The sequence below is a fragment of the Stegodyphus dumicola genome, chromosome 8, assembly GCF_044657685.1.
Source record: "Stegodyphus dumicola isolate Sdum_Otavi_A_Nest chromosome 8, ASM4465768v1".
NCBI classification, from domain to species: domain Eukaryota; kingdom Metazoa; phylum Arthropoda; class Arachnida; order Araneae; family Eresidae; genus Stegodyphus; species Stegodyphus dumicola.
In genome coordinates, this window is record NC_140775.1 from 96285459 (window position 1) to 96299046 (window position 13588).

General features: G+C 32.8%; 1 protein-coding gene across 2 annotated transcripts in view; it reads left to right on the forward strand.

The window, feature by feature from the left end:
- LOC118202612 (cyclin-D1-binding protein 1 homolog) overlaps positions 1–13588 on the forward strand; it is a 36766-nt gene that overhangs the window by 9000 nt on the left and 14178 nt on the right. The window contains exons 3-5 of one of the 2 annotated variants that reach the window (XM_085822150.1): positions 1668–1829; positions 8898–8985; positions 11016–11080. In XM_085822150.1, the coding sequence (XP_085678276.1) occupies positions 1668–1829; positions 8898–8985; positions 11016–11080 (315 nt within the window). Of the gene's footprint in view, positions 1–1667; positions 1830–8897; positions 8986–11012; positions 11081–13588 lie in introns of both variants that reach the window. The other variant, XM_085822149.1, reaches the window with a different exon arrangement.

The following is a 13588-nucleotide window of genomic DNA, read 5'->3' on the forward strand; positions in this document are numbered from 1 at the left end:
ATATTTTAAGGTCTTCTTTTGGGTAAAGATAGAGAAGAGGGGATAACTATTTATAACATGGTACCTACTGTGAGTTGTGAAGGTGAAGTTATGGAGCATAACCCACCAATTCTATATGATGTTGAAATGGCAATTAAAAAGTTAATAATAATAAATGAGCTACATCAGATGGCATCAAGGCGGAGGTTTTAAATATCAATGAAATGGATTTAAGTAAAGCAATCCATTATCTTGTATAAATGATTGCTTACATATACTTCTAATGCTATTGAGAATTACCAATGCAGATTCCAGAAGGAAAAAACAACAACTGATCAATTGCATTCTATTAGACAAACCTTGGAAAGAACTAAAGAACATAACATTGACACCTGCCACTTGTTCGTTGACTTTAAAGCTGCCTATGACAGTATTAACAGAGAAAAACTACTTGAAGCCGTGTTGGAATTGAATATCCCGAAGAAACTGATAAGTCTCACAAAGATGACGCATAAAAAGTGATATGTAGAATAAAACTTTCAACATATCTTTCAGAACCTTTTTATACTGAGAAAGGATTAAGACAGGCAGACTCACTATCTTGCCACTTGTTTAATATAGCTCTAGAAAAGGCCATAAGAGACTCTAGAATAAATACAAGTGAACCATCTTGCACAGAACCCTTCAACTGCTGGCTTTTGCCGATGATATTGATATCGGCAAAAAGCCAGCAGTTGAATGGTTATTATTGATGATATTGTTATCATTGAGTCATATCAAAATATCACCGATCGCAGCACAGTCGAGGTATTTGTCTCTCTTGAAAATGCAGCAAGAAAGATGAGCCTAATCATTAATGAAGACAAAACTAAATATATGATTGCATCTAATAAAACTGTTGATGTAATAAAACTGAATCTAATACTGTTGATGAAATAAAATGGCATGTAATAAAACTGCTGTTCCCTTGAAGATAAACAGTTATACCTTTGAAACAGTAAAACAATTTAAATATCAGGGCACATTGATCACAGTTTGCAACTATATAAAAATTGAAATAAAAAACAGTATATTTATGGCTACTACGGCCTTAAAAAAATGTAAATCCAAACCAATCAACATAGAAACTAAATTAAATTACATAAAACTTTATTAAGACCTCTTGCCCTTTATGGAAGTGAATGTTGGATACTATCAGAGCAGAAAAAGACACGATGTTAGCTTTTAAAAGCAAAGTTCTCAGAAAGATCTTTGCACAAGTACAGCAAAGCAAAATGGCATATGGAAGATGCTCTAATCGTGAACTATATGAAAAATATAGAAAACTGATATTGTGAGAATCGTAAAGGCATCTCGTATCAGATGGTTGGGCCATGTGTTTTAGGTATGATGATATACTTTCAACCAAAAAGATATCTTTTTTAAGAATTGAAGGAGTAAGACAAAAAAGGAAGACCACCCAGTAGATGGATAGATGATGTCGGGAAAGATTTTGAGGTTAATTGGAGTTAACCCGTAGAGGGCTATTGTGCCAAATGAGCTCAGGTGGAGGAAACTTGGAGAGACAGTCTTGGCCTGTAACAGGCTGTGGAGCTTATGAAGAAGAAAGTTATAATATATATTACTTACTTTCATACTTTTATATTTATGAATTTACAAATTTATCTGAAAATGTATTTTTATTTTAGGTGGGGCTACAAAACTTGTTTCTCATGAAGCTACCAAATTTTGCTTAGCATTTGGCAAAGAACCTTTACCTTCTCCTGAAGAATGCCAAATTCTTGCTAATAAAACTGAAGAAAGCTGTTTAGCTCTCTTGACAGTTTTCTTTAGTCTTCCAAAATCAAAAGGTATGTAGAGGCTTTATAGTATGAAGCTGTTTCAATAAATAAAATTTTTTCAAATCTTGTATTAATAATGTAATTGCTTGTGAAACTGATAAATAAATTCAGTCTGTAAATCAAACAAAATCAATCCTAAAATCAAGCCTTATAATACCCCTGACATTAAAAAAATATGACCCTTGATATTTTTTGTATGAATTTAGGTGTAGGTACTTAGGTTATGTAAATTATTGTAGCTATCAGTTTATTGTATCATATTGAAGCTATCAGTTTCACATCATAAGAAATAAAATATTTATTAGAAATTGTATACAGTCAAAAGTCGTTAATCCGGACTCGTCAGGACTTCGGCAATTCCGGATTATTGATTTTTCCGGATTATAAATCATCAGTTTAAATCTGGTAAGATGGCATGCAGAAATTATAAAATTAAAAATATGAAACGGTAATTTATGAAATAAAGGACAATTATGATCTAAAGGGTATCAAAATTTACAAAAAAAAAAAAAAAAAAAAGGCTTAATATTTATTTGTTTACTTTATTAAACATTTCTTTCAATGTAAGTTGTTTAAGTTGCTTCGTTTTATGTGATAATACTTTCTCTTTAATTCTATAAACAGACATAATTTCTTGTTCAGTTACAAAGTTCTGCTGTTCAAGTCCCGTAATTGCTGTGCCGAGAATACCGACTAATTTGCCAATCGAAATTTTTTCGTTTTCAATAACCTCTGTGTCACTTTCTTCACTATCGGAAGCGAATTATAATGATGAAGAATTTGATTTAAATCATATCAAAGATGGAGTACATCGAGATGAAATACTACATTTAGTAAGGAATTATAAGCCAAATAAAATAAAAACATCTGCCCTGAAGATAAGGATAGTGCTGACAGATCAACTTCCAATTCATTGCACGCTGTGGGGTTAAAGATAAACAAAGTTTAGATAAACAAAGGATATGCCTTTATCCATTTTTTGCAGCAATTCCACTTTTTGTTTAATGGACTTCGAAACATACTTTCGCTTTGTAGATCCTTTACATGTTAGTAAATATATATCAGAAATTGTATTTGACATAATCGAAAGTTCAAGCTTATTTTTATAAAATTGCTCTAACAGTCTGCAAAAAATAATCAATTCAAAGATTAAGGAAAAATGCAATCTGCAACATCAACTGAATTAGATAATTTTAGCTTAGCTTTTACCGTCCGTTATACATTAAACGTGCATTTGTAAACGTATTTTGTGCACCCGCACACGCATATTCGCAGCCGTAAAGGTCTTACTTTCTGCGCATGCGTCAACGCGATGCAGAAAGTTTGTAGCTTTGAGGTCCGGATTATAGATGATTCCGGATTATGGGTGTCCGAATTAACGACTTTTGACTGTATTTATCATAAAAATTTATGAAATTGATTATAAACTTTATATTACTAAAAACTAAGTAAAATAAAATATAAATAAATAAAAATAGACTTTAAAAGGAAAACATAAAATAACTTCAAAAACAAGCAAGAAATAAACTTCTTTTGAAATTTTAACACATTTAATAATTTTTTGACATTGGATCATTCTTTTTGAAACCTCATATTGAGCTTTTTGGTATGTGATTTATATATTTGGTGTAAATGTGGGGCTGATGTATTAGCACAGACAGAAATCACACCTTATTCTGAGTATTAGGTTTGTTTCATGATTAGCACAAAAGAAAACATTAATTGGGTGAGTTTATACAGGTAGATCGAGTATATTTTAGAAGGGGGATCACAACATTGGTTCAGTGTAGCCACCATCTCTTGCACGGTAAATGATAACAGCTGACCACCTACCTGTGGTCAGTTTAGATCAGTCTAGGTCTGGTTGCCTACGCGGGATCAGTAAGTGCCTTGCTGTAGCTCCATTGCAAGTGTTCAGCTTGACCACTTCTCTAAGACTCCCAAAACCAATTGACTGTGCTTACCTAGAGGTTTCCTACTGCAGATGTAGGCTGAACCATCTGGTGGAGGACCATGGCTCAATTTCCACAGCGTTCATCTATTGACACATGAGGACCTGCAAGCACGGAAAAATTAAAATGAAGGAGGGAAAAAAATATTTGAAAGCTGCAAAAAATAAAAAGTGTTGATGGGGGAAAGACACTTTGCAGTAGAATTATCTCAGACTGCAATTCCATCTGGTCAGCCAAAGTGGAAATTGCTTCAGTTCCTTCATGAGATCCCACTTATAGATATCGATAGAATCGATAGATTCTTACATCATAGCAGTCATGAGGCTTTTTTGACCACTTTCTAAGGTCCTGAGAACTTGGTCTTACCTCCACCTAAATTGGTTCCTTTTTATGTCTTCATTGATTCCTTGAGTGTGGAGCAATTTTATAATGATTATTGTATTGTCCTCAGTTCTGCTCTTGCACTTTGAATATACTCGCTTTGGCCTTTTTACGAATAGTCTCTTTCTTCTGGATTGTGGAGTTTAGGAATTCTTCTTCAAAGATTTCTTTGATTCTTTGGTCTGCCTTTTTCCTCATCTTTATGCCTGTCATCAACATGAAGGGAGTGAACTTGGTGGATTTGCTGATGGTGCTGTTGATGATTCATTGGAGATCAGGAACAAGCTTGAACCATTTTGTAGTTGACTGTGTTCTTGGTGTATCAAATTTTTTTTCTTGCCCCCAGTCAGAATGTACACATGTGTAAATGTACACATGGTACCCAGTCAGAATGTACACATGGTATAAATATAACTGTGTACAGTGTGTAAAATTTGGTACAGTTATAGAAATAAACATGTATTTTGAATTTACAAACAATTTCTGTAAAACATATTAATTAAATATGTATTTTATTCAACTACATCCTGAATAGTGGAATGGGTGAACCTATTCACTGTATATCTGAAATTCTGAAATCAACTTGTTGATAAAGACAGAAGAGAAACATAGCAAAGTAAAACATAAAACTGGGTAAAAAAACAAACTTGTTTTTGGTGTAGATTTTTTTCAAGCATATATTGATTTTAAGTCTTTAATTCTAATCCAGTTTTTCCCAACACTTTTAAATTTATTAATTCAAAATTTTCAGTTTTTGTTACTAGTCTTGCCAACAGATGGCGCTACTTTCTTATTTGCTTTACTGCTTTTAGGTATAAATATAACCGTGGCTTTTCCTTCATTGTAGATCTCTTTGCTCCTGATGAAGAAGGCCCTGTATGTGTTTGCCATCGAAATCGATAGATTCGTGACTAAAATGTACACCAAAACAAGGTTGTTTCTTTACCTGATTTTATGCGATTTGTTCATAATTGTTCTTATTTCCTTTTCAGTGTTGATTTATTCATGATACTCGATTTATTTCACTGCAACTGCCAAAAACCCATCTTCACACAGATCGGATAATGATTAGGTAGCTTTTTTATATGACAATGGATATTAATCTTTTATTGATATCCAAAATTCAGTTGTTGTATTCATCCATTATATTCAATTTTTCATTTAGTTTATGCTTTTAAATTGCCAGCTTGTTTCTTTAATTTTGAAAATCTTTCTTAAACTGCTTTAAACCACTGATGCTGAAATTGCAGATAACTCTTTGAAAATTGTAGATTGCTTTTATACAGTCAAAAGTCGTTAATTCGGACACCCATAATCCGGAATGATCTATAATCCGGACCTCAAAGCTGCAAACTTTCTGCGCATGTGTCGCGTTGACGCATGCGCGTAAGACCTTTACCGCTGCGAATTTGCGTTTTCGCGTGCGCAAAATACGTTTACGAATGCGCGTTTAATGTATAACGGACGGGATAAGCTAAGCTAAAATTATCTAATTATCTATTTCAGTTAATGTTTCAGATTGCGTTGTTCTTTAATCTTCAAATTGGATCCGGATTATTATTTTTTGCAGACTGTTAGAGCAATTTTATAAAAGTAAGCTTGAACTTTTGATTATGTCAAATAGAATTTCCGATATATATTTACTAATACCGTATTTATGCGAATCTAATGCGCCATCGAATCTAATGCACATCCCCATTTTAAAACTTTAAATAATAAAAAAATTGTTTGTCGGCGAATGTAATGCGCATCAATAGTATGAGGAATTTATTGAATCTTTAGTTGCAAACAGTGCCAATTTCTGTTGCCGCCACAAGCGAACATTGCTCTCAGCTACGTTGAACTCTCTCCCTGCCTTTCTATTGCCATTTTTTTCAGCATAAAGAATTACTTTACGTTTGAAAGTAGCGTCATATGACATTCTTCTCTGTTTGCCCTCCATTTCGTGACTACGTACTCTGCAGTTTGTATCCTCTATGCAATAATGTGTCAACGATAAATGTAACAGTAAATGTAGTCGAGAAATACAGTAATCCATTGTTACAATTTAAATTTGGTTGACATCATCGGCGAACTTTGCACTCGAATCTAATGCGCACCTCAATTTTGAATACTTCATTTGGCCAAAAACGATGCGCATTAGATTCACGTAAATACGGTATGTAAAGGATATACAAAGCGAAAGTATCTTTCGGAGTCCATTAAACAAAAAGTTGAATTGCTGCAAAAAATAGATAAAGGCATATCCTTTGTTTATCTAAACTTTAATGTTTGTTTATCTAAACTTTGTTTATCTTTAACGCTGCTGCCGCATGCAATGAATTGGAAGTTGATCTGTCAGCACTATCCTTATCTTAAGGGCAGATGTTTTTATTTTATTTGGCTTATAATTGCTTACTCAATGTAGTATTTCATCTCGATGTGCTCGGTCTTTGATATGATTTAAATCAAATGCCTCGTCATTATAATTCGCTTCCGATAGCGAAAAAAGTGACAGAGGTTATTGAAAACGAAAAAATTTCGATTGACAAATTAGTCGGTATTCTCGACGCAGCAATTATAAGACTTGAACAGCGGAACTTTGTAACTGAACAAGAAATTATGTCTGTTTATAGAATTAAAGAGAATGTATTATCACATAAAAAACGAAGCAACTTAAACAACTTACATTGAAAGAAATGTTTAATAAAGTAAGCAAATAAATATTAAGCTTTTTTTTGTAAATTTTGATACCCTTTAGATCATAATTGTTCTTTATTTTGTAAATTACAGTTTCATATTTTTAATTTCTGCATGCCATTTTACCAGATTTAAACTGATGATCTATCATCCGGAATCGCCGAAGTCCCGACGAGTCCAGATTAATGACTTTTGACTGTATTTTGTTTTCTTCATTTTATCGCTACTTAACTTCATTCAGTTTTCTCTAGAATATCTGACTGACTATTTAAAAGTGCTGAGACACAGGTTATTCAGTACAAAATAGTTCTAATGTATAAAATATTCTATTTTGTATTCATATTACTATTATTTTTCTTATTTACAAAAGCATTTTTGTTTTTCAAATGTTATGCAAACTAGAATATACTACAGTAGACAACAAAAACTCTGTGTTTATTAATAATGCTGCTCCTGCCTTTCAAAAGCACTGGGTATGTTCCTACATGCTGCAGAAGGCTGTAGGATTATGCCCAGGGTTTCTTCAGACATAGATGAATATTTGGTACTCTTCTGTTATGGAGACCATATTCAGAAATATATGGATGGATGGATGTGTTAATGCATGCATGTATATATATGTACATTATTTTTTAACTATACCAACTTTTAAACACTGTACATAGTTAACTGTTAGGTACATTTACGTTCTGACTTTGGGCACAGAAAAAAAATTTGGTACACTAAGGACACAGTGAACCAAAAAGTCTAGGAACCACTCTTATCATTTCTTAAAGATTAGTTTTCATTACACAACCTGTAACAGAGAGCAAAATTTTATTATTCTCTTATTTCTTGAAATTACACATTAAAGTCTTTAATCCGGACTCGATTTCGACTTCGGCGATTCCGGATTATAGATCATCAATTTAAATCTGGTAAGATGGCATGCAGAATTAAAAATATGAAACCGTAATTTATGAAATAAAGAGCAATTATGATCTAAAGGGTATCAAAATTTACAAAAAAAAAAAGCTTAATATTTATTTTTTTACTTTATTGAACATTTCTTTCAACGAGCACATGCGTAAAGCATACATTACGCATAATCGAAATTAGAAAATTGCAAGCAGAAAACTATTTGATGTGTATTCGTGATATTTATAATGACGAGGAATTTGATTTAAATCATATCAAAGACGGAGTACATCGAGATGAAATACTACATTTAGTAAGGAATTATAAGCCGAATAAAATAAAAACATCTGCCCTGAAGATAAGGATAGTGCTGACAGATCAACTTCCAGTTCATTACGCGCTGCGACGTTTCACCCTCCCAGAGCAGCATGAAATTGATAAACAGATTTTGGAATGATTAGAGAAGCAAAGGATATGCCTTTATCTATTTTTTGCAGGAATTCCACTTTTTGTTTGATGGACATCAAAACATGCTTTCACTTTGTAGATCCTTTGGCAGCTCCAGAATCGGAAATTCTTTTTGACATAATCGAAAGTTCAAGCTTACTTTTATAAAATTGCTCTAACAATCTGAAAAAAATAATAAGCCGGATCCAATTCGAAGATTAAGGAGCAACGCAATCTTCAACATTGACCGAAATAGATAATTAGATAATTTTAGCTTAGCTTATACCATCCGTTATATATTAAATGCGCATGCGTAAAGGTATTATGTGCATGCATAGAAAGTTTGTAGCTTTGAGCTCCGGATTATGGATGTCCAGATTAAAAACTTTTGACTGTATTATAAAATTACAATTTTTTTGCTGCTTTATTGTGCATGTATACATATACGCACATACATTTCTGAATCATTCGATAGTGTATTACCAAGTGTTTTCAATATTTGTTGCAGAAAGAATGTAAATTATTATGTGCAAGTTAAAGTATTGAAGATATTTTCAGAAAAAGCTATAAGTGACTCAGCAAATCTAGAAAATTAAAACTGAAGTATTTTTTTTAACGAAGAATTTGAAAAAAAATTTTAGTACAAAATATAAGAAAAATTTAATCATTAGTAAATTTGTTTTGATACTTACAGATTTTTTTTTTTTTTTTTAATTTATAGGCAGAACACTTCACAAAGAAATTCGTCTTTATTCTTTGTATGTGTTAAGAGCCATAAAAGATTTATGTACAGCTGCTAAAAATCAAAGGTATGACACATTTATATGATTTTTAAAAGGAGAATTAGAAGCATATTTGATATGTACAGGGAGATTATAATTAAAGTTTCATTTTGAAATGGCCATAAAAGGAAACTACTGGATGAAATGTTATCAAACTTGGTAATCATGTAAAGGAGGTCATGGGAATTTATTTTCTGTATGTGGGGGGAAATATTCAAAAACTCACTACCAGAGGGGGGAATGGTGATGTATGCAATATTGTTTAGCAAAATAAGGTTTCGAATCCAACTTAACCTTTTGTTACACGGGTTTAACATGTTATATACCCTTAAGAAACAAAATTTCCATTTAAAGGCAATAAAAGTCAAGTGTGCCGTCTGTATAACGGAGAAATCCATTCATGGAAAGGACAGATGAGCGTTTAGAAAATGTGAGATTGTAAATCACCCGCAAAAATTGTGCGCGTTCTAAAAATCGGTTTCTTACAGATTGCTAATTTATGAAGCCTGAATTCAGTCCTAAGACATGAAGATAACATCTCTAAAATGTATCTGTTTGTGGAGTTATGCAAAACCACAATAACTTGTAATTGGCTTACGACAGGAAGAAGCAAATGAGCTTTAAGTGCCATTTGATTATTCAGATAAAATTGAGCGTATTTGTCAGACTTCTCATTGTTACAAATCGACATCTCTAACCGAGCAAGACCGTGCTTTTCTCGTGAAATATTATTATGAATGCAATAGCAATGTACAGTTTGCTTTGCGAAGATATTGTTCAGCAAGAGGAATACACAGAGGGCCAATGACAACACAGAGTTTGAAGAAAATTATGGCAAAGTTTGAGGCCCTAGGTTTGTTAACTCTTTCACCTGAAAGGTGAAGAAAACCTGCTTCTGAGAAAACCAAGGAGGTTGTTGCATTAGCAGTGGAGGAAGCAACAATGGAAAGCACAACATGGTATGTCAGAAGTTGCATGTGGAATAAACATACCATGGATTACGTTGAACAAAATTGTCTGTAAAGTGCTGCAGTTCTACCCATACAAAATAAAACATGTTCAAGAACTTGAACTTAACGATCCTGCTGTAAGAGAATCTTTCGCTTTGGAATTCCTTGCATGGATAGAGTGGATGAACATTGGCCATGGAACATTTTGTGGGCAGATGAGGCTCTTTTTTACCTAAATGACGATGTCAACACCCATAACTGCAGGATTTGGGCCCAAACAAATCCCTCATGTTATTTACCCAGTTCCACTGTATTATGTTTGGTGTGGTATGACAGCTAGTTTCGTAATTGGACCATTTTCCTTAGAAGAGCAGTTGACAGCTGAACCTGTTACATGTACTATGGCTTCAGCTCGCTTAGCGTCAATGTTAAGATGTTTTGCAATACCTGAACTGCAGCAACGTGGCATTTTAGACACCCCGATTTTTATGCAGAATGGGGTCCCACTGCACATTGATACATGTGTCACACAGTTACTTAGGAAGCATTTCACAAATGAACGGATTGTAGGCTGACATTTCCTCACATCATGGCCACCCTAGTCACCAGACCTCAATCCCTGTGATTTTTGGCTATGGGGTTATCTCAAAAGCACTGTTTATCATGATAATCTAAACAATATGGCGGAATTGCAAGGTGCGATACACCAACAGAGCTGCTGTTGAGAATGCAGTAATACGTTTAACTTGCTTTTGGAAAATAGTGGATGCACATTGAATGTGCTTTGTAACACGTTTCAGAAATAACTAAACATATTTTAAACCCATGTCTTATTTTGTTTAACATTATTGCATATAGCGCCATTTCCCCGTCCTGGTGGTGAGTCTTTGAACATATTTTTTTTTTGCAGAAAATAAATTCCCATGACTTCCTTTACACGATTACCAATTTTGATAGCATTTGATCTGGTAGTTCTCCTTTTAGAACCATTTCAAAGTGGAACTTTAATTATAACCACTCTGTATATTAAAATTATTAATTTGATAGTATTTTCTTATACTTTAATAATGTTGATTCTTTTGCTTTTCTGAATAAATAATGAAGTAGAAGGCAATTGCAAAATGTTGGGAATGTTTGGGAAAAATGTGAAGCAGTTGAGAATCTTCCAAAAGGTAAATTTTCTTAAAGCTTGTTATATCTTCTCATATCTATGCATTTATGATGTGTTTCCAGATTTGTAATTTAGTGTACATTTTTCAAGCTGAATGCTCAAAATTCAAAAAGATATTAATTTTCTGTCTTAGACAAGTAACCTTCTTCTTTGTTATGCTTCTTTTTTGGAAGATGAAGGTTAAGATTATGTTCTTTTGTAGGCTTGTGCAAAGTTTTAATATATTTTTATTTATGGAAATATAGAATGCAGACATTTCAAAGAATGAGAAATACTTATGGTATTTAGAAAAGCTGGCTATAGACTTCATTTTCGTAAATCCTTATCTTAAACACCTACTTCAAATTATAAAGCTTCTTGTAATAGTTTTATGAAAACAGATTCAACAATAAGAGTAGAACAATTCAATACAAATAAAATTTTTTGCTGTCATATAATTATGGAAGAATGTGTACACGATTCTTGTGCCAATCTAGATATATGTTGTTTATGTCAATAATACTATCACCATTTTAAAGCCCAGTTGTGACCAGTGCTGTGTCTTGTATACAGTTAATGGCATCCAGACTAATCTTTTCATTTATTCACAACACACCAAGTAGATAATATACACTTTATATAAAAAATAACTATATTAGCAGGAATAGAATCACTAATGATATAATTTGTTTTACTCCGAAAGACGGTCTCTGACTAACTTTTTCCTTCGCCCAGAAGATACTGCTTTTAAGATTAAAATTTGGAGGACCAGGCACTACACCTTTCTTCTAAGTTTGTGGTTGGGCAGGATGTCTAAATAAAGAACAGAACTTTCCAGATTTATGTCAGAGGCTCCTGATTTCCGACTATACTCCTGCCAACCCGATTTAAGCATATTTCTCTCAACTTTCTCTTATCTTTAAAATTTCTCACAATTTTTATGTAGCTTGGCTTAATACTTCATTATTTGCACCCAAAAAATTATTTTTGGCATCTGAAAGTGCTTTGTTTTTCTCTAGGTTACATATAAAAGAAAACCAAAATCGTTTCATCTGTGAGATATGGCATGTTTCTGCTATGTGTGTGAGAGCATATGTATTGAAAAACATTGTGTTCCAGTTCTCTAATATGCATCAAGTGCTACTGCAGGCCATCTAGCGTATATTAACCAATGAGAGCAAAGCAAGATCGAGGTTGTTATTTCGTTTGTCTTGCCACTGAGTTCTCAGAGTTTCATGTGTTTTCGAGAAGCAGTTTAAGAAATTGCAGGCTTTTGTCTTAGTTATGTCTGAGAAAAAGGTAAAATACTCATTCGCTTTTCAAAATTCATACACAGATGACTTTCCTTGTGTCAAGGAAATGAAATAAGTTTGTGATGTCTACCATTTGATTTTGTGATTTTTCAATTTCTGACGGTGGAAGGGTTGATGCTTTTAAACGTGTGTACACAAAAACGCAAGGACAATATGAACTGTTTTGAAAAAATGAAAAATAAAATTTTTCTGTAGAAACATAGGACCCAAAAGTTATTAGAATGCTTGTTCTTCTGTATAGCAAAATCGTTAAGAAATATTCAAGGACCAAAAAGCTATTAATGCAGAATGCCTAATCTTTCCTATGGCAAAATTGCTAAGAAGTACTAAAGTAAACGGCTGCAATTGTTGAAGGAATGGAAATGAAAAATAAATCTTCGTTATTTGTTGCATTAAAATAGCTTCATTCTGCCTCTCTATGGATGGACCAATGCAAAAGTGTATCCAATTATTGTTTCTTTTTTAATTCATGGTCTTCAGAAATTCAGGGTAATTTATTTTCTGTTTCCATTTAGAAGGAAATTTGACAGGCTTTGATATAGCACATCTCATTATTAAAAACTAAAGGAAAATGCAGTTCTTCTGGACAATTGCATAGCACTTAGTATTGACAATGCAAGAGTAATTGTAGGCTTGAAGACTGTTATTGCATTCATGTTAAAGAAAGAAAATTCAGATTTGTGAATTATGAGGTGCACCTGTGTCTTAAATGTAGCAAGTGAAAACAGAGCAGCTTCCTTACCAATAAGTGTGGATGAACGCATTGTTGATATTTATTATTAACTTGAAAAGAGTTCTAAGAGGAAGGGAAAACATTGCATAATATTGAAATAAATAAAATTTTGAAACATGTTTGTACACTGCGCAACAAAAAAAAAAAAAAAAAAAAAAAAAAAGGAGAGAGAGAGGGACTTCCATTCTACTTGGAAGATTGACAAAATTCAACTTGTGTTTTTCATGTCTTGAAAGCATGACTTAGGATATGTATTAGATTTATGTATAGTATTGTTCTAATATAGGTATCCTGGGGGAGATGGACATTTTAGAAATTACATGCCATTTTTTTTTCCATGTTTCGATTCTATGACTCAAATTGTGCCAAACTGCCAAGATTTGTGAAAATTGCATATTAGCTCTCAAAATTTTAGCTCCTTAATGTTAATTGATTTTGATATATATTTATTAATCTCTCTTTTTTTATTAAACTTGATTTATTA